General features: G+C 44.8%; 2 protein-coding genes across 3 annotated transcripts; both read right to left on the bottom strand.

Moving 5' to 3' along the window:
- Nucleotides 1-25: 25 nt before the first annotated feature.
- RBM22 (RNA binding motif protein 22) lies at nt 26-8,612 on the bottom strand. The gene is made up of 11 exons (XM_090020577.1): nt 8,486-8,612; nt 8,092-8,145; nt 7,130-7,159; nt 5,192-5,324; nt 4,318-4,418; nt 3,984-4,156; nt 3,073-3,273; nt 2,332-2,496; nt 1,832-1,920; nt 1,119-1,250; nt 26-469 (listed from the first exon to the last, which is right to left on the bottom strand). Exons 1-11 carry the CDS (start codon nt 8,537-8,539, stop codon nt 339-341), a joined length of 1,263 nt encoding a protein of 420 aa, XP_089876703.1. The 5' UTR covers nt 8,540-8,612; the 3' UTR covers nt 26-338.
- Nucleotides 8,613-9,911: 1,299 nt separating this feature from the next.
- On the bottom strand, nt 9,912-24,455 carry DCTN4 (dynactin subunit 4). 2 transcript variants are annotated; one of them, XM_090064961.1, is made up of 14 exons: nt 24,139-24,455; nt 21,588-21,658; nt 21,203-21,381; nt 20,243-20,286; nt 18,817-18,924; nt 18,138-18,158; nt 16,990-17,063; nt 16,467-16,579; nt 15,375-15,484; nt 14,919-14,992; nt 14,033-14,087; nt 13,307-13,414; nt 12,763-12,860; nt 9,912-12,419 (listed from the first exon to the last, which is right to left on the bottom strand). In XM_090064961.1, exons 1-14 carry the CDS (start codon nt 24,271-24,273, stop codon nt 12,206-12,208), a joined length of 1,404 nt encoding a protein of 467 aa, XP_089921087.1. In that variant the 5' UTR covers nt 24,274-24,455; the 3' UTR covers nt 9,912-12,205. The 2 variants fall into 2 exon arrangements, with proteins under 2 accessions (XP_089921087.1, XP_089921088.1); XM_090064962.1 differs by lacking the exon at nt 18,138-18,158 and having other exon boundaries at nt 24,139-24,450.
- Nucleotides 24,456-26,208: the final 1,753 nt, after the last annotated feature.

Here is a 26,208-nt window from a genome sequence, read left to right as displayed (position 1 = left end):
CTTGGGTTATTTTTTTTTCCAGGAGACATTTATTTCAAAAAAAATGTGCAAAACTGGATACACTGATGGGGTTGCAATCATAGAACAGTTCATTCATGGACCCTCTCCATCATTCCTCTCCCTCCCCCCACCCACCTACCCATAACAGTAAGTGAAAGATGCAGGGTATGATAATGATCTGATTAGCTAGTGGCAACATAACAGAGCTCAGCTCACCCTGTGCACTGGCAAGGAAGCAAGGCTTAGCCTCCAGCTCGCCCACAGCTGAACATATTATGCTACCATGGAAACTAAAGAAAAATGACATGCACGCAATCCATGAACATGGCGGAGGTGTGCTAGGGGCTGCTATGCTTCCCAGCGTGGGCGCCCATCCTCTGTGGGTCTTGAGAAGGATAGTGGATGGGACCTGGGGCTCTCATGAAGGGAGGTGGGGGCCCCATGGCATGGAACATGTGAGGCCCAAAACCTGCAGGCACAGAAGGAAAAAGTGTCAGATACAGGAGTTCCTGACCAAGTCTCCTATGCCACTGCCACCTGTCATTCACCCACTTACGGGGAAGCACAATCTACTGATCCCTAGGCTTAGATGCTCCTCTCTGCTCCCTCCCAATGGCCCCAGTACACCTATCCCCCTACCCTTCTTTGTGCCAGCCCAGTGGGCAGTGATCTCAAGCCCCAGATGCAGCATTGTTCAAAAAAGGTTGCAGATGCCACTTCTACAAGCTCCTGCTCTCTTTCCCTCAGCATTATGTTCTGAATATCCAAACATCCTCAGTTTCACTACCAAGAACAGCAGAGGCAACCAGTGCAGCTTGACAAACCCATCACTTCCCTAAATTTCACAGGAATAAGGCTCTGCTACTTGAATGTACAACCACTCAAACACTGGCTTTCATGATCTGTTCACAAGTCGCACTTCAAAATTAGGCTCGGCTAAGCAAGATGGGTCTCTGTGGAATCCACAAGAACCCCTCCGGATACTGCAGGATTTTGGACAGACATTCTCCCTCTGTAGGCAGTCTGGCTTCACAAAAACATCGGTTCAGCAGCCTGTGTTTTTCATCAGCCCACATGGCATGCAGCAAATACCAGAGCGAGGAAGATAAATGAATTACCTGGAGGTGGTGGCGGAGCTATGCCGGGAGGCGGCGGCAGGGCAATGTTAACCACGGCAGGAGGGCCGCTGGGAGGTAGGTTGAAATAGTTTGCAGATGCTTCTTCTTCAGCCGCTGGAGGAGGGGGAAGAGCTGTGGGGGACAAACATGCCTTGGTTACTGCCAAGACTCTTATATCAGGGGAAAGAAACTAAGTCTCTCACAGCGCACTGCAATGAGCTCTTGCAGCAGGGCTTCTGCTTCTAGTGTGCATCCAACATCAGCTGCAGCCCCTGAACACTTCCTGCCATCCCTTCCACAGGAAAGCCACTAGACTAGACTAGAGTCTGATCCTGAACAGGCACCAACCTTCTTTCTCTAACAGGCAACATCAAACACGAAGGATTCACTAGCCCAAAGGCCTGGCTGTCTGACTTGAATCCTCATCTCCTACCCACTGTACCTCCTTGTTCGTTCTGCAAATAGGCCTGTGCTATGATCTTCTTTGTAACCAACACCCCCCGCCCCTCATTGACCACAAATGTAAGATTCATTAGCCAGGTCATATGTAACTGCAGGTTCACCAAGTACCTGGGGGGGTCAAACATACTGTTTCTATTCCCAGCTTCCATTGACATACGGAGTATAACCCTGGACTGCTTTATGGCAACAAGGTAGCAGCTGTGCTGGGCTTGAGGACAATACCTAGAAATGAAAGGAAAGCTTTCTTTTACCTCCTGGGAGTCCTGGCACTGGCTCCAGCTTTATGCCAGAATCTGTAGTACCTTCTTTTTCCTTCTCTTTTCCTCTTGCTGCTTGGGACCTGAAATCCAAGCCCAATGCATTAGAAGCAGAGAGGCTGTCAGGTGCTCATGGCTTCCCAAACATAATTAATTTTATTATTACACCGATTTTAGAAGCACTTCCTCAGAGGCCAAGAATTGAGAATGCAGTATTAACAGCAACGAAAAAGGAGTTGATGAGGTGGTTGGAAACAGCATACCCCAAGAAACCATTTCAAGTTACCCTCCCACATGCCACTCACCACTCAGGTGAAGTAAATACCCAGGAGGCTTTTACATACTTGCTTCCTGTTTTAGTTCATCAAGACCACTCCTGAGTTGAATCAGTACTACTTGAAGCTGAAGCCTTAAGCTAAGAGCAGACTTTCCAACACCACAATCCAGCCCTACCTTTGAAAAAAGAAATAAATGCGTTAGCCCCTCTCACTCACCTCCCCCACTTGACATTGAGTCTGCGACCGTTGACAATGAGCTTGTTAAAGGACTTCTCAGCAGCCACTTCTGCAGCTTGCCGCGTGGCAAACTGGATGAACGCACACTGCTGCCTCTGGACCACTGTTATCGTCCTGATCTCTCCGAACTGGTAGAAGTGATTTCTGCAAGAGAGGATCACAAAATGGGACTCTTCTCCTCAAGTCCATGCAGTGCTCATTGCTTTACAGTGCTAAATGCTCACTCTCTTTCCCTTCTCCACTGGCAATTCAAATCCAGCTTTAGAACCAAAGGCAGACAAATGACTGTCAGTGACTACTTACGCCTCTCTCGTGTACCATTACGGCAAGGTCATGCCAGGCTCTGACATGAATTTCCTCAGAGCTTATGCAGATGGTGGCTATGTAATTGCATAATGAGATTCTCAGAGCTTTGACAGGGATGACTCAGCATCCTCGCAGGGAGTTGTCAACATGTCAAATGTTGCTGAGATTTGTTATTCTTGCCCTCAGGAAGATTGCGCTCTACTAGCAAGCTTCTGGTCAGGAAAAACTGAACAAAACCTTTCAGCTCTTTGGGAAAAGAAAAGAGATTCCTTGATAGAAGACCCCTTTCACTATCATTCAGGCACAGCAACACAGATGAAAGGTTTGCCACTGTCACAAACACCCCACAGGGCTAGACTTCAGACAGTCAGAGAAGCTAATGCAAGCTTGAAGATGAGAGATGCTCCTCCATACCTGAGATCAGTCTCAGTGATAGTGTCTCCGAGACCTCCCACATACAGCGTGGTAATGCTTTTGTCATCAGGCGGGTCCAGACGAGGCATGGTTGAAGCCCGTTTCAGAAGCTTGTCAGCTACAGGGTCATTAATACCATAGTAACGGTCCTTGATGTTCTGATCAGCCAAAGGATCATCTGGGTCTGTAGGTTTCTCATGTCTATAAAAGCATCATAAAACTGCACAGTTAGAGCTGCATCAGCCTACCAGGACTGTTACTGTCACTTCTCTTCAGCAGTTTGGCAACTAACCCAGTTAACGCTGTTCAGGCAAGTGTATCAAAAGGGAGCACATGCTTACTAACTTATTACAGCAACCTCCAGCCCACGGAGCCATTTGATTTAGCCCATGGACGTGGAATTCTGGCAGCAGTCACTCTCCCTATGCCTCTGTACAGAACAGTGCTGACTGTTCCTGGGTCCTAGCACACCCATCCACCTCTGACCTGAACCAGGTCAATCTGACCTGCAGCCTTAAAAGGCTTCCAACTGCTATATTCTAGCATGTGCAAGCTACACTTCTGAAGGAATGGCAGCTCCAGGAGTCAGATTTCAAACAGAGTATAGATCACCGATTATGGGACAATCAATGATGTGCAGACTGATCATTCAACCAGAGAGAGTATACAGTGCAAGAGAAAACTGCACTTATAGCATCTGATCTTTCAGCTGACTGTTCAACATAAGCAGCCAAGACTTAGATACTTGCTGGAATAAAACAATTAATTTATTAGGACATAGTTCTAGTCACTAGTGCAACATTTGCCTGAATGTTTATTGAGGTATTTCACTACCTCCACCACTATTTTGAAGAACCCCAAGGGGCTGCCCTCAAGTATGGTGAGTCCATTAGCTGTAATGACAACTGTACCTGTAAGGACACTCTTCCCCTCGCTTACATTCTCCTTTCACCCAGAAGGAACAGATGTGAGGGCGGTTTCGTTTGTAGTATGGGGTGGTCCGAGCCAGCTTAAGCAACATATCACTCGTTGAAGTAGCTTTTCCTAGAGCGCCAACTGGCCTTGTGCCATCAGAGTTTGAGATCTAGATAGCAAACAAAGACAGGGAATGAAAAATGCTTGACAGGTTATTGATGCACATAATCAGAAAAAACAAGAAAGCTTCCAAGATTATCCAATTTGTTCCACTTGCAGCTTATGTGAAGTAGTTCAGCACAAGTCATGGTAACAAATGCATTTTCTTACCTCTCTCTCCATGTTCTGGGTGTAGTACTCTTTATTAACATCAGATTTAGGCATGTCATCTTTCAATGAGAGTCCTGCATCCCGGACCTGGATAGGTAAACCTACAATGGACAAACAGAATTAGTATTGATCTAAAAGAGAAAGAGCTGAAGCAGCTCATCCTAAGGTAATTGTATTCAAAAAAAAGGGCCAGGAAGAAGCACTTTGCCTGTAACAATTTGTTTTATATTGCATCAATTCAAATCCCCTAGGAATCATTAAATATTGATTTGATTGAATAATAAGTATTACTTCATAGGGCCAAGAAAGCAACTAAATAGACTGAAAGTATATCTAGCGTCAGTATAGCTTTTAAGTGCTTTTGTAAAGTCTGCTATAACACTTCTAGATACAGGATCTAGGTAATCCCAAGTATCCTTTATTTTCTATTAATCACACCTAAAAGGAGTGTTCCAGTCTGGCAACAGAAAGCTAGCATGGTTCATATTTTTTGTAGCTCAACGATTCTAATGCTCTCAACACTGATGTCAAATGGACCTATCCTTAACTTCCAAACAGACTTGGAAATCCATAGCAAAATGGTTTATATGAGAAATGGGTGGAATATTTGTCAGAAATTATTTAATTTTTGCTAAGCTGGGATGTTATATGCAAAACAGGCATACAGGTTAGAATCAAGTGTGCATTCTGAGTCCTTTTTTGAGTGAGCTGATTAATTTAGTTGAGCTACTTCATTCACAGAAATTGCCCCGAACAGCCATTAGAGATAAATACAGATGTAGGGATGTATTATAATTAAGCAAAGACAGGAGACAAGGAGAGTTAACCTTGATTTGGACATCCCGTTTTAGGTGAAATGGCTGTTGGAACATACCATATTCCAGGTCGAGCAGACAGGTTTGACAGACATTCTTCAGCTTGCTGCAGGTCTGGCATACTTCTGTCTTCTTAAAGCGCATGCGAACGCCGGGGCACCAGCGAAAAACTGTGAAGGGCCTCGCACAGATCTGAGACAGAAAAAATGGCAATCTGCATCACTAACACTGGCATTCTAATTCTTCCAGGAAACTCCAACCCTAACAGGTGCCTCATTCCTGCCAATTATTTGCCTAAGTTCAACACAAGAATTCCAGCTAAAAAACCTAGCTCAAAAAGACCTTTCTTGAATTCACTAAATTGGTAGGAGACATTTTGGTGGCATTTGCTTGCAATGATTTGAAAGTTCAAGGCAGCCTTGTTGGAGCATAAGGCAAGGAAGTGTTCAATTGTGCTCCAGAAGTCACTAAAATCTGGTCACAGGAATTCAGGCCCACCCAAAGCAGGATGGCCCTACTGTGCAGCAACGTGTACAGTATGTGCCAGGGGGATGTACTTGCTTTCACCATCTGCAGGAACTGTAGTGGGAGAGCCGAATCTCAGTGCACTAGTTATTCTTGACTGAGATTATGGCTGGCTGGAGGAAACAATGTATTTCAACTCCCTCACTAGGTTGATACCAGACCTTATGTTTTATGTTTCCAAGGGACAGCACTAAGAGTCCTGCTTTTCTTCTTTTATGGAAGCTGTTTCTTACATATAGAATCACACAACATTAGGGTTGGAAGAGACCTCAGAAGGTCATGTCTAGTCCAACCCCCTGCTCAAAGCAGGACCAGCCCCAACTACATCATCCCAGCCAAGCCTTTGTCTACCTGGGTCTTAAAAACCTCCAAGGATGGAGACCCCCCAGTCTCTTTAGGTAACCTGTTCCAGTGTTTTACTACCCTCCTAGTGAGAAAATTCTTCCTAATATCCAAACTAAACTTCCCTCGCTGCAATTTGACACCGCTGCTCCTTGTTCTCTCATCTGCCACCAGCGAGTACAGTCTAGCTCCATATCTCTGGGTCCATATCTACCACGGACAACTGGAAGGCAGGGACACTGCTGTGATTTATAGGAAATCTGCACTTCATCTAGCACGTTCCCAAGGGTAAAGTGAACAGGAAGTAAATTTGCAAGAAAGAAATGCTAAACTGGGTGACATACATGCAACAAAAACCCAGTACAGTGCAACCATGCTGTGCTGTTGCCTCTTTTGATGATAAAGTAACCAATAATCAACGTATGTTGAAGCCATTTGGAGGGCTCTTTTCTTTTTTCACTCTCTCCTTTCTACAAAACTTGCATTTTTACCTTTCCTTCAAATGCCAAAGAGCCAAACCCTGCATCCTTTAAACATCAGCCTAGGGTTTCTGTGGGGTTCTAAGGAGCGTGTTTGAAAACAACATCACAAATCAACAAGACAATGAAAAACACAGATAACTAAGCAATAGGTGCAGCCAACAGAATTATAGTTTATCTGACAATGTCTTTTTCATATCTTTCTAAGTTCCACATAAGAGAAAGAAGTTTTATAAAGTCAGCATTTATTAATACGAATATTTTTTCTTCACAATCTATTTTATATTTGCAGTGAAAGCCATTTTTGTTTGAGTGCGATTATTTTCTTGCAGATCTTGAACCCTAACCTTCACAGTGTCTTGCTATCCCAACAGAGGACAGCCTAAATTGTGAAAAAAAGGAGACAGACCTAAGCCAATCCTAAGAACTAGTCACCCATAACTTTACTTGCGTGAGAAGATCTACTGATGTGGATGAACAAATCGCATGAGTAGATTTACTTTGCACAATTGGACTATTAATGCATTCATATAGTTAAGTACATACTTCAGCAATTTGACAATTTCCATTCAAGACTGGAATCTCTCTCAGAAACTAACCTGCGAGTACAGAAGTCAACTCCTAAAATAAAAATAAACCCAAAAAACTTACCTTACATTCCTTCCCATATTTCTCTTTGGTCTGGAACAAAATAAAACAACAATAAGTAAAAAAAAAGACATAATAACTATTTAATGCTAAGATCCATTGATTATAGAGTTGGAAGGGACCCAATGGATCATCATCTCTGAAAAGTTATCTTGCAAGGCATCCCTCCTCCATGCCTTACAAGATAACCAACTGCTTTAATATATTCCACCCAAACATGCGTATGCCTGATTGCCCCAGATAAGGCACATTTTCCTTCTGCTCAGGGTGCACTGGAGACATTTAGCTCGTTATTTTCACTGTATCAGCATGTCACCACAAGAAAAATGACACCAAACCCCTTTCATTTTTTAAAGCAGTATTCAACAAAATGCTTAAAATTTTTTCAAAGAAACCTCTCAAGTTTGTCTCAGGGCTTTTAACGCTTGTGGTTAGCAATTGCAGATGTACAAAATAAGAAAATAAACCCATTCTCCGTGTTTGGAAAAAGACCACAATCGCATTAACAATTAGCACATTCGAATCCTGTGAAGACCCAACACATGTACCCTCCTCATTAGCGACAAAGGTGTGCTGATTTCATCTCAAATATCAGATTCAGCTAAAAACTGTCATCGTTTCATAGCTGTTAGGGGCTGCAAGGGATGTTTCGGGGTGGGTCTGATGGGGACGCCTCCCCTGCCTTGTCCCTTTCCTGAGGAGCTAAGACGTTTTCAGGCATCTTGCTACCTTGTTCGCTTGAGCAGATATTGACATCCTCTGGACCTGTGTTTCACATTAACGCACACATTAAAAGCCCTGGACCTAGACCACGTGGCAGAGGCAATCTCTTTTATTAACCCAAGAGGGCTTTTGTATTTTTGTTGCAAAAATGTAGTTGGTCCTAATCAAAGATGTTACACCTCTACCACGAGTCCCGCTGCCTCTCCTCCAAGACGGCTACAACCCGGGGACCTGTCACGTACCATTCGGATGTAGGGGTTTTCTCCGAGGCATGTCTGACACAGAATGGGGAAGTCCTGCATCAAAGGAGGCAAAAAACCCAAAATAAAAAAAATCAGGTCGAGACTAAACATTAGAGCTCATGTCTGAGCTGCTCCTCCTGTCCCCGCCAAGGTCCCACAAGCCACCCGACACTTCCACGAAGGGGTAAATGACCCCAGTGCCCAACGCAGCCACAGCACACCCCAAACCCTGCCAGGCCTTGCTGCTTCCCTCCAGGAGCAGGCCTCAGGCCAACAGCAGGTCCCTGGCTGCCGCTGCCCCTGCCCCTGCCCCTGCCCCCCCGCCCCAGCCAAGGCCCAGGGATGGGGGAGGAGGGGTCGAGCTCCAGGCAGCGGGCCCGAGCACCACCCTCACCGCATCCTCCCAGTTCTGCCGGTTGTAGGTGTTGGAGCCCAGCGATGTCGCCATCTTGGAGCCGGCGCCAGCAGCCAACCGGAAGTCAGGTCCCGGACGGGCAGGAAGTACCACCCGCGCCGCTCTTGCCGCCGCCCGACCATAGAGAGGGGCCGTCCTCAGGCTCCCTTCGCTCCCGGAAGGGATTGGCGCTGCTCTGCGCCTCCCGGAAGTGGCCGGGTCTGCCCCGCCGGAAGTGGGAGAGACCACTCTGTCCCGCCCGCAGGCGGCTTACCACGTGGGGAGCGGCCGGCTCCAGGAATTTGCTTTATGCTATTATATTAATTCATTATTAATAATAAAATGTTGATATTAATAAAAGTATTAATATTTATCCATTAAATGTTTTATCTATTAAATTAATAAATTCGTTAATTATATTACGATTATGAATTTAATACAGGAATTAGATTTGGGGTTATTAATAACGTTAATAAAAATAAACTAAATGCGTTGTTTATTAATGAATTAATATTATGAATTTAATATGAATTAGATTTTGGGTTATTAATAACTATTAATATCAATATCAAACTAAATATTGTATCTATTAATGAAATGAATAAATTAGTGTTTATGTTAGTTAATTATAACTAAAGTATGAATTCAATGCATTAAATATTTTATCTGTTAAAAGAAACATTTTAGCTATTTAATAAATTGATGTTAATTATGTAAATTAATTCTGTTATAATTAAGTTATGAATTTAATGTTTGAAATCAATTTTGGCTGCCACTCAATTTGCGTCTCATGGTAGAGAGGATATCTTTTGTTAGACCAGGTAGATTTTTGCAAATAAAAATGTCTTTGTAATAATTTGGGCACAAGCACCATTCAGGCATAAGAGAAAAGACTGTAAAAGTTTTCCAATTGACAGTAGTTTTAGAGGTGCCCTGAGGTTGAGACCCAAGATTATAGAAATGAAAGGCTTCACACATATTTGGTATAACACTGACAGTTACTGAGGAGATGAGGATTTCTTGGGGTAATGCCTCTTTTTTTGGATCAACTCTACAGCCAAGAGAGGGCCTAATAAAAGAAAGCACCCAAAGAAAGCCGCACCGCTTGCAGTGCTGGACCGCTGTGGCTGCTTGCTGCTGTAACGTTTCTATGGGATTAGTTGCATCACCTGACAAATGTTTCTCATCCAAAAGTGGCAGGGTGCAGCATCATTCAGTGGACAGCACGAGCCGTGTCAAAGCAAAAGCAGATCCAAACTTTTTTGCCAATGTTTAGCCATAAAAAAAGTCAAGCGATCCGAGCTGAATGTAGCCCATGTCATCAAGAAATGGAGCAACAAATGTGAGTTTCCGCAGCATCATACGAGGAGGAAGGATGGTTATGTTGCTCTTTAATACCGTTATTGAATAAAGATAACAAAAAAACTAGAGCCAACATTGTCTGCTTTATTTATTTCAAATTCACTACATGAAGTTAAGCAATAAGGCAACACAGTAATCTGTCCTTAGTGGAGTCAACATCAATAAAGGCAGAGTGCTTCCACTGCTCCCTGTGGGAACAAACGAGATGTTTCTGCACAAAATGCACGGAAAACAGCTAAAGCTATTCCTATTTGCTGTAAGCTGATCAAAGTAAAGAAAGATTCACTGGATTAATTAAACTGTTCAAAGCCCACCTGCCCTTCTATATTTTCAAACTAGCAAGTTAGAACCAAGTTACATCTCTCGCATTAAAAGTAGTTTTAATTAAGAGTTGCAGAACCCCTCATGTGCTGTAATCCCCAACAGCAGCATTCCAAGTTCTATAGTTAAAAGCAGTCGCTTTTTCTGACTGCAGCTTGAAAAAAATCTCACTCAGTCAAAAATATAGTTTGGGTAAGATTGATTTGTTTTTCAGTTTGTGTTGCTAGTTTGTTTGTTATTTTGGTTGCTAAAAGAACCCAGGACCAAAGCTTTGAAGCATTTTGTTATCTAGTAAGGTAAGACAGCTGCAGACACTAACACTATACACTGAAGAATAAATACTGGGCTACGCTTCATAATCTCATGCTGTACATCTGTGTATTAACTATGCAAACTTGTAAACATGAAGTTTCTGCTCCGAGACCCACCAGACAGACTAGCAAATAAGGCGCTCCCTTCCCAGAGGCTGTAAAACAGTATTCAGCTCAATCACACGCCCTGTGGACTCATGAAGGTTGCAGTTCCTGTTTGACTTCTGAAAAGAACTTTTGAGCTGCACCCCAAGATGCCCTAAAATATTACATTGATTTCACAAAGATATAAATACACATTCCCCCCATACAGATGTGATACATCTTATACTAAACAGTAGAGTCGTAACAATATTGCCCTCACACAGCATGTAACTAAATAAGTGGCCTTCAGACCCTTCACAATATCACCAGGTTTCACAGCAGAGTGCCAAGAACAAAGTATTTTGTACACCTGCATTTGCTTCTCAAAGAGATATTTAGCAGGTCACCACTTGCAAGTGAAAAAGCAACTGAAGTCTCTGTAGGAAGTGGAGTCCCAAGTTGCCTACACTGTAATACTAGCTACTGGTACGGTGGCATGTTACAGCCAGGGTCAAGGACGCAATGCCATTTGTAACTGTTTTCAACTCAAATTCATGGCCAGATGATACTTTATGGCAGCAGATGCATTATCCTGAAATGTTTTCACTTCTGAAGTGCTTGACTCAACTTTTCTCCTAATGTGTTCTGCTCAAGCTCACACTTTTCCTCTGCCACTGTGCCCACTCCTAACTCGCCTCAGGGAGGTCGTACGTACTTTGAAACTAAACTTAACCATCAGAACTTCTTATTCTTTGGTTGACTCCCTCATTGAAAAACCCTTGAGTGTGAAGACAGCCACTCAGTCCCTCAGTCATGCCTTTGCTTCAATAACAACTGTAGCAGCAGCAGCAGCAGCTTCATTCCAATGACCCTGTCTGGTCCTGAAGTATCAAGCTATACCACACATTTTCCAATAGAAAAGGCTTCAAATGGCACTAAGTATAACTCAAGCTCACAAGAGCTACAGAGGACTATTCTTTAAGCTAAGAGGCAAACACTTCTTTAAATATCAAAGATCCCATGCTTTGTCCTCCTGTAAACTACATGGGGCATGTAATTTTTTTTCATATAGTTATACCCAAGTGCCCAGGGCTAAGGGAAATTTATTAAGCCAACGAGATCTACCAGGAAAACAAACTAGTATCATGCTGATGCCACAGGGAGTTGCTGTTTGAGAAGAGCCCTGGAATGTTTGCTAATGGAGTGCACGCTCCGATACAGAAAGGAGGATTAGTGTTGTTGTGCATTTAGGACTAGTTTGATGGGCCTGGCATGGAGAATAGGAAAGCCAGAGCAGGTTTTTTTCCCTGTTGGTAAAGCTAACATGACTTTGGCCAAGTAGAGTGCAGATCTAGAGGCTTTCTCTGTGCTCAGCTTTGTGCTGCAAGTCAAACAAGCGTGTGTTGGTTTAGCAATACCACGGATTTGCAAAGTGGGCATCAAGGCGAGGGGAAGAGAGAAGAATGCATTTGCTGAAAGTGGCTTCCTTCCCCCTCAGCTATGCAGCCTCCTCCTCTCTTGGCTTGAATTTGTAGTGCGTGTACATGTGGCAAAGGAGGCTTCAGAGCATTCCCCAAGGTATGTTCTCTCACTGTGACCATGTCCAGTGGCCAGCTTTTGAGACTCAACTGTCAGGCGCCTCTTATGGGAGCATGGGGCCAAGGCTGAGCTCTACATGGTGGGTGAGCCAGATGACCTCTGAGCTCTGATCACCCTCTTCGCTGGGCCGGATGGGAGCAGCAAGGTTTTTGAACTCGTGCTTCATCTTAAAGCTCACAGTTACTTCGCCCTCCTCCTTCTGTGGAGTGACCTTGATGAAAACTCCCACCTTGTTGGCTTTTCTGAAGGCAATTATGCTGCAAGGTAAGGGACAGTGTCATCATCCACTCTTAGTGGCACCACATCAACTTTTGGGTTATTTTTATCACTGCATAATTATACCATTACTACAGGCTGTAAACTTTGCAGGAAAAGTTAGCACAATTCTGTTGATTACCCGAGGTAACAGAAACCCCCTCCAACAGCTGTTCTGGCACTAAGCAACCCAGAGAGAAATAACAGTTTCTAGAAGGGTCCCCAGTATAAACAAGAAACCAAAGCTCTGCACCACAGCTTAGTGGAAGCCAACGTGACAGGAAAGCATGAAGTACCAAGTATGTTTGGGACCTGACCTGTGAGCAGGAAAAACTGAACACTCACTCAGGGTCATCCTGGAAATCTTGAGGTTCTGCTAGCTCATCATACTCTGCTGCAGCATCTTTCCCAGCTAGAATGAGCTCCTTGGGAGGAACTGCTACCTGCAAAAGAGCATGCCAAAAGGGTGGGTTTCAGTACTGCCTCCTGCTCGTGGATCATGGGCCAGTGTAGACTAGACTTCACAAAGGAGCATCTGTTCAATGGATACCACAGTGGGAGAAGAGTCCTGTGGTGTTCTTCCATTCCTTACATTTCCTCCTCACTCAGGCAGAGGATCACTATTATGCTTCTTCCCTGGATTAGGAAGTCACCTCGAGCTACACAGCTGTTCGAGGTGTTTTACAAAGTTCTCAGATTTTATGATTGTAACATTAATGGATTAGGTTTAAGATCCAGAAGAAATCTGAAATGGATGCTATAGGGGCTGATGTAAATGAGTCCCTCTGTTGTAGGAAGAGTTGGGCATTGTCCAGCCCAGCATATATGAAAGAACAACATTTTGGACAAGGGACGAGTTATCAGCTTGTGAGGCAAGAGGACACAATACCTTCGCAGTGCTGTTGATGTCATCGGGGTCTCCCTCCTCACACTCCATGAGCGTGACATGAATAATGTTTTCCACTGGATTGGTCAGAGTCAGAAGAACTTGACTCTCCTGGTTAAATATACATGGAAGCATACACAATTAGGAACCTGTTACTCTGAGGAAAGTTTTTTTTGTTTTTTGTTTTTTACCCTTAACCCTCAGCTTTAATAGAGCTCAACTCAGACCAGGGAACATCCTCAAGACTGTCATTAGCTTGATCAAGATCTATCAGAATGCTCCAATGACTGCTACTGTCCATCCGCCTCATGGTAGAGGAAATGCTGCTACTGGAAATTTAATTCACCTCAAGGGTTAGTTACTGTAGGATTGATGAAGTGTGTGTTAGGAACCTACTCCAGTTCCTAACAACTACACTGCTTATTTCTGACTGATCTGCTTGTGGAGTTCAGTGTGATGTAGTCATCCACTTGCTCACAGTGGAAAGACTGCCATCACCAACTCCCCCCACACCAAGAAAAGGCACACTAACTCTCGGCACAAGAGATAGCAAGATCTTCTCCGAACTACGGCCACTACTGTTAGAGCTACTCCAGGTATGGTAAGAAAGCTAATGCCATCACAAGCCTCATTCCTTATTCTACCCATAAAAATATTGAAAGACATCTCGGATCCACATTCTGCCTCTCCTTCCCTCCCAAAGTTGCATTGGAAAAGAGAAGGACTGACCTTCATGTAGCGCAGGTTGGGTATAGACATGATCCTCACCTCAGGGATGTAGTTGCTACAAACGAAAACAAAGCCAATGACAAACTCCACCTCACCTGCTAATCACCACTACTCTGCTCTTTACAACTGCAATTAGGGTAAAAAATACCACCTACCTTACTCAGACTCTGTGCTTCAGTTACAGATAACAAGGCACTGGAGCTACCTCAACCTAATGATAATGGCTGCAAATTTATTTTCAGGATGTTCACATCTTTCATAAGCAATGATTTTTTTGTTAAGCTCAAATGGAGAGTGGAATATTAAAAGGATGAATATTGCTCTAACAAATTTTAAAAGGGAACGTTTCACTACACACAATGACCCACTGCTATACAGCACATTGCTGAAAGGGCTCCTTGAGATGTTGCATAGCACTGACTTCATAATACCTACTCTCCAGGTAACTTAAAACACAGGTACATAGTAATTATCCCTGGAAGTAACACATTGTACTTGAAACCCTTTTGCATTACGGCAGTAGTACTTGCTTCCATCGTGCCAATTTATACATATCAGGTCACCACATATCTGGACGTGCATATGAAAACCCTATTGGTTTGGCGTAGCTGGTGCCTGTAAACCTACTTCATTTTTGCATTCAATAGCCTACTAGCTAGAAGGTTTTTCCTGTTCATTAGTCTACTAGCTAGAAAGTTCTTCAGAAAAGTCTTACATGTGCTTCTACGTGTGAGCAGCCAAGGTTAGTAACTAAGTTACTTTGTATGCTATTATTTCTAATTTTTAGAGAACAAGAGAGTCAGAAAACATGAAAAGGCAGTGTTTTAATTAAGTTTCACATGCTGAGAGATTGCCATCCTCATTTGATCATTCCCAGCATACTTACACAGCAACCAGCTGTATTTTGAATTTGATGGAAGTCGGGTTGAACTCTGGTTTGCTCAAATTATGTTCACATTTCTAACCAAAGAGGAAAAGATGTATTAAATCACCAGAACAAGCACAGTGTACAGCCACCCACAGAGTCAGAGCTGCAAACATTCTAGGCTGGGCATTCAGTATTCTAACTTCATCAGCCTAAAGCCACAGCATAGACACGATTTTGAAGTGAATCTAGACACTAGATGCACAAAATTTCAAGTCCTGGTGCTACCACCACAAACCTGAAAGCCGAACTGAAGGTCGTAATTTTTTTTAAGGGATTTATGCACATACTGATTTCGGTGGGATTTTGGTTCTCAAGTGTCCTTATAAATCTGGTTCTTTACATACCCTCTCCCCTTCAAAATTACTGTTAGACATTCAGCTTTACGAAGCTGCTCTTGTGCAGTTGACTACCCACCCGACAGCGCAGTGAGCGTTTGATGAGGAGATGCTTGTGGCGTGGATAGAGCTGGGAAGCGCAGATCGGCTGGAAATCAGGCTGCAGCAGACGCTGGTGCAGTGTCGTCACTGTGCACCGGCGGGGAACAAAAACCAAAACTGCAGTCACTGCTGCAATGTTCAGAGAACCCCTCCAATAACTGTCCCCTCCCCACAAAACTCAGGGTTTCCCAGGTGCGCAAGGCTATAAAAAATGCACAATACGAGCACAGCCCAAACCTTGTTTGCAATGTGACCTCAACAACAAGCAAAAAAATAAACCCCAAAAAACCAAGATGGATGTCATATGTCTAAGGCTGTTCTGAAATCAATTCAGTTTAAACAAGGGGAAGCACTTGATCACTGCTATGGAAATGAATTCACTTTCTCAGAGCTAAAATAAGTTCCATAGGTCCACTGTTATCCCAGCTGTGGAACACTGAACAAGGCAGGAGACGTGACCTTTTATCTAAGGAGAGTGACTGAAACCCATTCCCCAGATAAGTAAAACAGTATATTCCCCAAACATCAGCTTTCATAGACTAACATGGGTGGGTGTTGTAGATCTGAAAGGACAGAAGATCATCATTCAACACAATGTGGTCCAGCAGCATACTCAATCCATGCATTGTCTGGGCCTTTATAGTTTATGCTGTTTTCTCCCACATTTTCTGAACCAGTTTACAGTGTACCTTGAGTAGCAAACAACCACCTAAATGCACTGAGGATATAAACAGGTTGTTTGAAACGAGGTCACAAATAGCTGTCACTCACTAGCTTGATTAACAAATCCTTTCATAAGAGCTAGCTATTTCTCCTGCTTCTTATTATTTCTGAAACAAGGATATCAGCTTTCTTCCCACACCAAATATTGTCACTTCAGGTGCTATGCAAATTAAGCCAATGGCAACACCCAGTCAGGAAGGATTTAAACACCTGTGAGTTAGGAAACTGTGGTTCAGTTTTTGTCTACTTGACTGGAAGTTTAACCTCTCTCTGTTAAAGCTTGTTTTTCAAACAAGGAATTGGGTAAGCAGAGAACATGAAACAAGCCAGAGTCCCATGCCATTACCCTCTGTTAGATTTATAGGTCTTGTGTAGTAATCCTCAGGTAGAGGTTCCACTTCTTCTACGGCATCAGCTGGCTCAATCTTTATCTCCTTCTGGTCCTCTCCTTCCTTGAGGCTGAAACAAGCGTGACAAATTAGAGTCATTTATTACAGTACATATGCAGTAATCTGACTAAGAAAAACTCAAGTGTTAAGCATCTGATTATACCCACAAAATAAAAAAAAATGCTGAAAGTCCAACTCACCATACTCCATTTTACAGAGTAACCATCTTACATTAAACTCAGTGCAGAGATCTCTCTAATATGGAGCTGCAGGAGTGTAGGTTAAATAATAAACAGCAGCATGGAGATCCTTACTCCGTTCCTGGCAATGAATGAGCTGCAGCTCTCCATCTCTCCAGAGATGATACCCTCTCTGTGATATTGGGTGACAATTTTCCATCTTTCTGAATGTGCCCTTCCATTTTCCCAGCTACCACTTCATACTCCCCTACTAAAAATGGGCCACAGTTTGAAAACTCACGAGAGTCCAGCAAGAGCACTGATGGGCGCTCCAGACCTCTGACGCTGGAGTCTGGTTCCAAGGCCATATTTGTCCTGCAAGGAGAAAAATGGTATCAGCAAATCCAGCTCTACTCTGTCAAGACCGAGGCCTATAGCAAGCTTGTCCTGCTGAGCATGACGAGCACAGGGAGCCAAGCAAAGGAAAGCAAACTGAAAAAGGGTCCCTGCTCAATTGCTGGCAGATGGTCTTGATCACCTTATTAGTAAAAAATAAAACAGAGGGGCAGAACAGATTGTCCAAGACCTGGAAAGCTATGATTCTTTATGTAAATACCAAGCTAAAGAGAGGGCTACCAATTAACGCACAAAATGGTCAGCTGGTATATGCAACCTGTATTGTTGTCTGGACCTTTATATTTTATAGTATTGTATTTTACTTTATATTCTATGCTACAATGAGCTCAGTCTGGCATCACTCTTCACAAGTAGCTTACTAAATGATAGGCCAACTACCCAAGGACATGGGACAACAGCTGCACATCCCAAACTAACATGTTTTGTGTTGCTGTTCAAAGCAGATGGAGACAGTGGAACACAGCTCGAGACCCTAGCTGATATGGGACTTGGCTGCCGAAGTCTACTCATCTTTCTTGACACCACCTCAGCTGAAGAACAGCCATGGTGATCGCTGACTTGACATATCTGAACAGGAAGCAGGGGGCTAAAAAGGTGATGGCCAGAGTTTTCTGACTGAAGAACTAGTTTTTGGAGCTTCAAAATGAAGTGGCAAGTAGCAGATCCTATTAGACATTACTGTATTTGACTTGGAGCTAAAATATGAGGTTCTCTCACCTAACCGGCTGGGCTTAGTCAGGAGATAAATACTGCTGACATCCCTCTTGGACAGCAGAATTGGCCTATGCGGGAACTGCCTTGCTCTAGTTTTCCAGCCAATGTCATGTGCCCAATGATCACAGCAATGAGCTAGTTATTAAAATACCAACTGGTTAAGGAGTTTCAAAACAGTGTCACTATCAGAGGGGTTAGACTGTAGGTATATCCAGGTCCAAGCCTCTGCGCAAGGAAGGGGGCAGGCTACTGGCATGTGAGTGGTTTCAAGGTATTAACAAGGGCTTTAACACTAGCAGAAACTGTGAAAAGACTTACCACTACATGTATAGTATGTTGCTGTGGAGCCCCCAAAATAGCAGCAGGTGGCAACGGAGACAAAAAAAAATGCAGCCATAAGACAAGAGCAAGTGCACAGAGCAGGCTGGTTATGCATATTTAACCAAAAAGTAGCGAGCGTGTGCAGAGTTATCCTGCTAAATGAAGCAAGCTTCTCAGTAGCCAGGACAACAAATGCTCCTTTCAGGTTGTGATAAAGCTGTAAGCTCAACTTCAGTGAAGACTTTCAGCAGGTAGCCATGTTGTGCAAACCCTGATCTAGAAGGACAGTTAGCAAGCACTCCCGACTGACAGCAGGGAATCATTGATTGAAGCTTTGGTAACCTGCCAATTCTTCCTCAGGTACTTTGTCTGCCTAACTTGCCATGCCACCACCTTTAGAGTATAAAGGCATGGAGATTCTTTCTATCCCTGAACACTGGCATGTTACAAAGGTGCATGGTGAATACAAGGTCCGCACACCAGAAGTGGCTGCATTTCAATGCTTGGCAGGACAATTCCCTTGTCAGGAAATCTTATAAACTAGAGATTATTAAATGCTGGGGCCGGGAACTGATAATACCACAGATCACCAAATCTTCCAAACCAGGGCGTGCTGAAAGAGCTGCTGCAGTGGCCCCATCCTTTCTGTACTGAGGGCACCACTGTCCCGGCTCACCGAAAAGGCCAGCGGCATATAGTTTCGGCGTCGCACCAGCTTCTTGCGGTCACGCTCAATCTTCTCTTTCTGAGCCAGCTGCTGGTAATACTCGACCAGTTTGTTAATCTGAAGGGAAGGAAAAGATGAGGAACAGATACTCTTTCAAAAAAATAAAAAGCTACAGACAGGCCCACAGCATTCCTCTGCCAGTGGAGTCTGCCTTCCTGAAAAATGTTTCCTTTCACTACTATTACTGGCCCTTTCTTTGACAGAAGCACAATGGAGAAGCAGAGAGGTCTCTCACTCTAACCACACAATAGAAAACAAGAAAACAGGCTGATACCCGAGGCATCTCTCTTCACAGACCAATCCCTTCACAAAAAAACCCCACAACCCCCAACTTCCCTCTCCCAGCCCCTGAAGGCTTTGAGACATTTTGTTCAGGCCACTGGGTGGGGCACACACTGCTCTCCACATTGCCCAGCCATTAAAGAGCAATTTAGAGTAGAGTTACAACTGACACCCTCTTTCAAGGACCAACCAGGTTTAATGCAGAGCCCTGTGGAGATGCATTTCATTATTAACATCTATTTTCTGGAGGGTAAGGAGAGCCTGTGACCTAGAAAAGGGAATGACCAGAAAGCAATCTTTGTTCACATAAAGGAAGTGTTTGTCTAACAGCCCACCCATTAATTAAAATGCAGTCTGCTGAAGCTGATACAGCCTTTCATTCTTCCAAGGCAGATTCAATTCTTTTGAGTTGTTTTTGCAAGCAGGACTTGTAGAAGCAGCCCACAAAAGCACAGTTAAATTTGCACTGTCATTTGAGATTCATGGCTTTTTCCATAAAGGCAATAGCTTGCCCTCCATGTTTCCCTTGGCACACATGTTCTCAGCGGTGGCAGATGACAGAACAAGGAGCAATGGTCTCAAGTTGCAGCAAGCAAAGTTTAAATTGGAAAAGCTCTCTCACTAGGAGGGTAGTAAAGCACTGGAATGGGTTACCCAGAGAAGTGGTGGCATCTCCATCCTTGGAGGTTTTTTAGGCCTGGCTCTACAGTCTTGGCTGGGAAGATGCAACTGGGGATGGTCCTGCTTTGAGCAGGGGTTCGACTAGATGTGACCTCCTGAGGTCCCTTCCAACCCTCATTTTTTATGATTTTATGACATGTGGAACTTGTCAGCTGAGGTGGTATAGTGGCTGTCTGTATGACAACCCTTCAAGGCAAGAGAGGTTCTATATAACATGTCACATCTGTTCCAGGATTGGACACAGGATCTGCCGAATACAGCCAAGGCACTGATCTTATCACTACATGCGACTGGAGCTGGTTTCCCAAGATTTACTAAGACACAGAAATGCATTGATCTAAGCAAGCCAAACCCTTCAAGAGTAACCCCCTCCCAGTTAAATGCAAGTGTTTTCACTTCCCCCCATACTTGCCCTCTGAGTATGTGGATTTTCTGGCTCCTGCCAACCACCGCTGGCTGCAAGATAAAAAAAATAGCAAAGTCCTCAGAAGTTTGATTTTATATTTCACATAAATCAACCAACAAAAATGGCTCAGAAAACTAGTCCTGAAAGTCAAGTGAGTGCTTTCTTTGCCAAAGATTAAAATAAAAAACTGTAGGACTGCTACCAAGGATATTAAAGATAGTATGATGTACTAAGTTAAAATACTGGAAAGATCCTAGAGCTTCATGTCTACCCTAGGTGCATGTAACACTACTCACACCAAGCCTTCTGGAGAAATAATTAATCAGTGTTTACACTGTTTGAAAATACAATGGTTTATCTGTAATAATCATTCACCTATAATCATAATTCCTCTACAGGAATAAACCCAGCTGCTGGTCTTTGTGTTTTTAGAGGAAACATATTTCAGAAACTAAATCCTTTGGCATTCCTGGCGTTCTTAAAGATGAAGGAACACAAAACAACTGACATCTCCAGTCAGTGCCCAATAAAGACATCTAGATGGAAACAAGTGCTCTTCATAAAGCCTTACATAGAAGTTAAAAATAGACCTACGTTTGGCTGTCACAACCTGCTTACACAAGTGTACTGAAGAATCATGAAATGATCTTGCTTCATTCAAACCCAACTACACTGTATTACTCGAAGCATACAATATTAAAGCACTTGCAGACAGTTGCTTAATTATGTAAAGCAAAGCACAAAGAAACTTAAGTAATAAAAAATTCACAAAGCTCAATGCAGACCTCTTAAGTGGCATAATCATTTCTTACCAGAAAAATGGGGTTTCTGACTCACGATCTGTTGGTCAACTTTTACTAACGTAGCTGGGAGGAATTTCTATTACCCAATATCTCCTGACAAATATTAATATTATCCTCCAGCCTCCTTTACTCAGTGTTCTGCCTTTCATCCCAAGACACTTACCAACAGATTTATCTGCCATGCCCACATCTCTGGAAGTCCAGCGGCAAAACCCACAGGCCAAGTAATAGGCTTTCTTCATTGTAGTCTTGGCTGGGTCATCTGGAAGCGGAGCAGGAATGCTTGTTGCCCGGGTGGAGAGAGTGTGCATGCAGCATGGGCAGTCAAAACAGTTGGCGCATCTGTCAAAGCAAAGGGAAACCCTGAAGTCACGAGTCTGGGTCCTGGCTCTTGGTTCTTAGAAACTCAGACATTATAGCAACAGGGTGACACAAGAACAGGATTGTTCCTTCAGTCATTTCTTTCTCCAGCATTAAGAATCCAAGTAACAGGTTTTAAAAGACAGACTTTAAAGGAGAAGCCGCAATACAGAAAAAGGTCACCTTACCTATTCTTCTTCAGCTTGGCTTCAGCGGATGGCATGTTTTCCAGGCAACTGGGACAATAGTGAGAGTCCACCTGGCAAACAGAAGTCGTGTCATCCCTTATAAAGTGCTAACTTATCCAGATGGTGTGTCATCAGCAGCTGGAATTCTTTGCTGCATGACTGAACAATGCTTTGTGCAAGAAAACAACAGAGAACCAGTGAAGATGGAAGCCAGCTTCTGATGTTTAAACTTTTACCCTGGCTTAGCAGGTAATTTCTTAGTACCTCAGGTCAAAATAAAGGTTTTGTTAGAAATGGTAAAGGCTCAGTGCCTTGCAAACAAAACACAGCTCATTGGGTCCCACCCATCTGCAGACTACCTGGAGCTGAAAATGACAGCCATTTCTGAGCATGACTAATTAAGACTCCGAAACTATCAGACCATGTCCCCCTCCCCCCCACCAAATCCAATCATTATTACAAGCCTAGAGCTATTTTGTCTCTGTAGCTGCACTGGTCAGTAGTAATGAACGCACTCTGAAAAGTGTTCCACACCTTGGTAATTCATTTACATTATAGTTCTTTTATGTCCTTTGAAGATGGAACTTAGTGTATTAATTTATCCAGGAAAAAACGGTGCGTTTTGGAACTAACCAGTACACATTTTGTCCTGTGCTTTCCTGTCCAAGTGCACGATATGCCATGTCATCCTATAGTAAATCCAGAATGAGAAATGCAGCCAATTTACAAATTCCTTTCCCATTACGAACACATGCTAAAAGAGCCGAACTGATGTTTTGCTATCATCTCCCCACTTCAAGCACCTTGCAAATCCTTAACTACTTCCCAAATACCTTAAAATGTTATTCTGCTCATATTCCTTAAGACTCTTTCCTAAGATTATTAGCACACATCAACACATACGCATAAATGTTTGTAAAATGTTATGCATATACACACCCATTTCATGCCTATCTGGAAACCTCAGGATTTAGATTCTATGATGCACAAACCGAGCAGTTTTCTTATCGCTCAGTTTATCCGAACAGTGTAGCTCCACGAAAAATACATTCTTGGAGCGATATTATAACAATCTAAGGCATGATGCATCATTTCTATTATTTGGATGAGATTTTAAATATAATTTGGTATTTTGGTTTGCACAAGAAGTGCTTAGTACACGTTTTCAAGTATCAAGAGCAGTCTCCGACCACAGGGTAACCCACCTGCACATCTCAACCAATATTTAGCTGGGTCTTAGGAGGACGGAGGCTGAATCTGGATCCTGGAGGATACCCTTCATCGCAGAAGAACAATCAACTCATTTCAAATGCAAGGAATGGCTAGCCTAAATGAACTTCACAGATTCATAGAGAAGCAGGCCAGGAAGGGAGCTCCAGAGGGATCAAGTCCAGGGTGCGTTGGGGGGGGGGGGGGGGGGGGGGGGGGGGAGGGGGGACAAACTTTTTGGCAGGCAGGCCACAAATTAGCCATGCATGCTCCTTAAGTGCCAATCGAATTCCCGACCCCTGCGTGATCCCCTGCTGCTTTGTTTCCTGCCCTGTGATCTCCTGCTCTGCTTTCTGCTCCCTGCCTTATTTGCCACTAGGCTGCCTGTCCCTTCCCCTCCTGCTACGTGCCACATTGGCCACCCCTGATCTAGTCCATCCCATGTCCAAAGGCAGGAACAACTCTATCCAGACCATCCCACACCCATGTTTGTCTAACCTATTCCTAGAACTGCACAAACCGCCCTACCAGGCAATCACACAACATGGTGCCTGCCCCACAGCACAGAGAACAGGGACAGTCAAGGGCCCAGGCACTTCTCAGCCCTGACTCTGCTTTTCTCCTTGCCCTTTCATGGCCTCTGAGGAAGTGAGATTCAGTTCACAGAAGCTTGTGTTACTATACACACACACATATACACACGTGTGTGTGTGTGTGTGCATGCATACATATGCACCCTTGCCCCCGCCCCAGGGCGCTGTGATGCCTGCTCTGAGGCTGTAGGCCCAGGGCTGGGGGGGAGGGGCAGCCCTGCTCCTTGGCATAAGGTGCCATAACAAGGTGGGGGGGGCCCGATGAAGGAAGAGCACCCCCCAGCCAGGTCCCACTGGGGGGCGGGGGGGGGTCCTCCCACACAGCCTGAGCTGGGGGGGGGCGGGTTCTGGTGCCACCTCCCTACAGCTCAGACAGCCCTCCACACCTTCAGCCCACCCCCAACATGCCATGGGCCAATCAAAAGAGACTGCTGACATATGGACAATAACTCAAACCAATCATGGAGCAAACCAAACCGCCCCCACCCCCCTTCACCGTTTGGAGCCAATAGCAGAAGTCTCAGTCCTGCCCCTCAGGTGACAGCTACCCAATGGCGAGGAGGAAGGCGGGTGAGGGGCAGGCGGCGCAACCAACAGGCGGGTGCAGTGGAGGCAAGCCCGCCTCCTTCCCTGGCCAATGGCAGAGCAGCATTAGGTCCGCCCCTCAGTCAACCGTTACCCAATGGGGAGGGAGGAAGGCGGTGAGGGGCAGGCGGCGCAGCCAACGGGCAGGCGCGGCCGGTGATTACCTCGTGGGAGACGCACTCCAGGGAGCGGAGCTCGCTGCAGTAGCGGCAGAAGTAGAGCTGCGAGAGCGGCGCGCGGAGCTCTTTGTCGCCGCGCACCAGGTACAGCACCCGCTCCGACTGCAGCAGCGACGCCATCTTCGAGTGCCGGGCTCCCTCGCCCGACCCCGCCACTTCCACTTCCTCCTCCTCTGCCTCACGTGACCCGGAAAAGCGAGACCCCGCCTGCCTCACGTGATCTCGCCCCTTCTGACCGAGGGCGGAAGTCACGTGGCGTCACGGCGCTAAGGGGGGGGGGAAAATGTTCCTAGCGCATGCGTAGTAGCTCCATCGGCCTCCCAGCGCCTTTGGGTAGTAGCTGAGGCGCCTAGAGCGCATGTGCAGAGCCCTTCGGCCCCTTCGCGCCGCTGGGTGGCAGCTGAGGCGGCCTGTTAGACGACGCACTTATTGCTCAGTAAATCCTGCAATAAATGTAGAGCAGACACACGTGCAGAAGGACTAGGAATGACTCTCCCACTCTAAAACCCATCTCTGCTGGAAAGTTAGTGCTGGGAAATGTGTCACCACTCCGGAGCTGGTTTTTGGCTAGGGCAGGGGTCACAATACCGCCTGTTCCTCAGCAGCATGTGACACCCTCCCACCGTGCCCTTTTGCATCTCATTTCCATCTCATGGCTTGAGGTTTCTTCTTCACAGACACTCTGGCCTTTTGCCCAAGCCATCCTGGGCTGTTCCCACTGCAAAAGATCAACGGATAACTCAGGGATGCTCAGGGGATTTGTAAGGGGACAGAGGCGATGCAGAGTTTGATGCAGACTGAGTTTATCATCGTTATTTATTGCCACGACTATTTCATGCAGCTCCCTGAAGGCTGGTTTGCAAGGATCTTTCAGGTGATCGCTTGGATTGGATCAGCAGTACAATTGGGGGAGCGGTTGGACCAGTTTCGGGCAAAAGGTGATCGGTACAACGATGCCAAACCTCTCTTGGCAGGTGCAGAGGTTGACTAGCCAAGATGGAGAAGCTTGAACTGCCTCTGAACGGGGGTCAGTAAAGCTAAAGTTAATATGTAACGGTAGGGGTGCTCCAGCGACTAAACACCAGGTGCAAGTGTGGTGGAAATTTTCAGGCTACTCAACACCTACGGCTTGCCCATGGAGAGGGGAACCATGCACCGAGGACCTCGCTAAGGCTACAGATTGAATCGTACCATGTGTCTGCTTCTGGACCCAAGTTTGAACATGGTGACTGGGCGTGAGAAGAAGAAAAAGGCACACAATGCCTTTCCTCAAATCCCTTAGGACTTAGGGGAGCACTTCATGCCCCAGAACTTGTCTTGCATCTAACAATCCCTCCGACAAAAGATATCACGAAAAAAAAGAAATCCTTCCCTTGTGTATTTCCTGAACAGGGAGGGCTATATCCACCGTCCAGCCCCGCTATAACAGGCTGGTGTTGCTTTCAAGGACTGGTTCTATTGTTAGGGCTATGTCCACATGTCTGGTGAAGTGAACTTGGGTTCATGAAAGCTTCTGCTTTCTCTCTCTCTCTGTCTAAGACATCTGAACAGATGTTTTACTGGCATTGGGTTACTGTCTCCCAAGCAGCTTTGCAAGTCTTTATCCCCTTACAAAATGCTTCAAAGTGATATATTTTGTATACGTATCCATTTTATTTTTAATGAGTCTGTAAAGTTTCACGTTTACCCTGTCTTCTGGCTGACTTCAGACAAACACAGCTAACTACCTCTCTACATCCACAACCCCATCCTGGTGCAGGAGGCTGGTGACACTTTCAAGGAGTGGTTCTAATCGCTTTATTTCAGTTGTGTGCTGGAGGGCTTTTCCCTATGGAAATGGGTATTTTGACTTTCTGGTATGTAAAAAATTAGTCTTTTTTTCTATGCCCCCTACAGCCTCCTACCCCATTTCTCTCCTGGTAGCAGTACTAAGGCTAAAACTTCATCGGCTCTCTGGCCAGCAGGGGTCTCCCATGGAGCACGGCTGCTGGTCCGCTGTGCTGCTTCTCATGCATCTCCAGACTAAAGCAGAGCTCTCTCCTGTCTTCTCCCTAA

The sequence above is a fragment of the Crocodylus siamensis genome, chromosome 10 (genome assembly GCF_052110815.1).
Source record: "Crocodylus siamensis isolate JL-2025a chromosome 10, ASM5211081v1, whole genome shotgun sequence".
Lineage (NCBI taxonomy): Eukaryota > Metazoa > Chordata > Crocodylia > Crocodylidae > Crocodylus > Crocodylus siamensis.
Note: the sequence above shows the minus strand (reverse complement) of the source record. Positions and strands in the feature narration are given on the sequence as shown.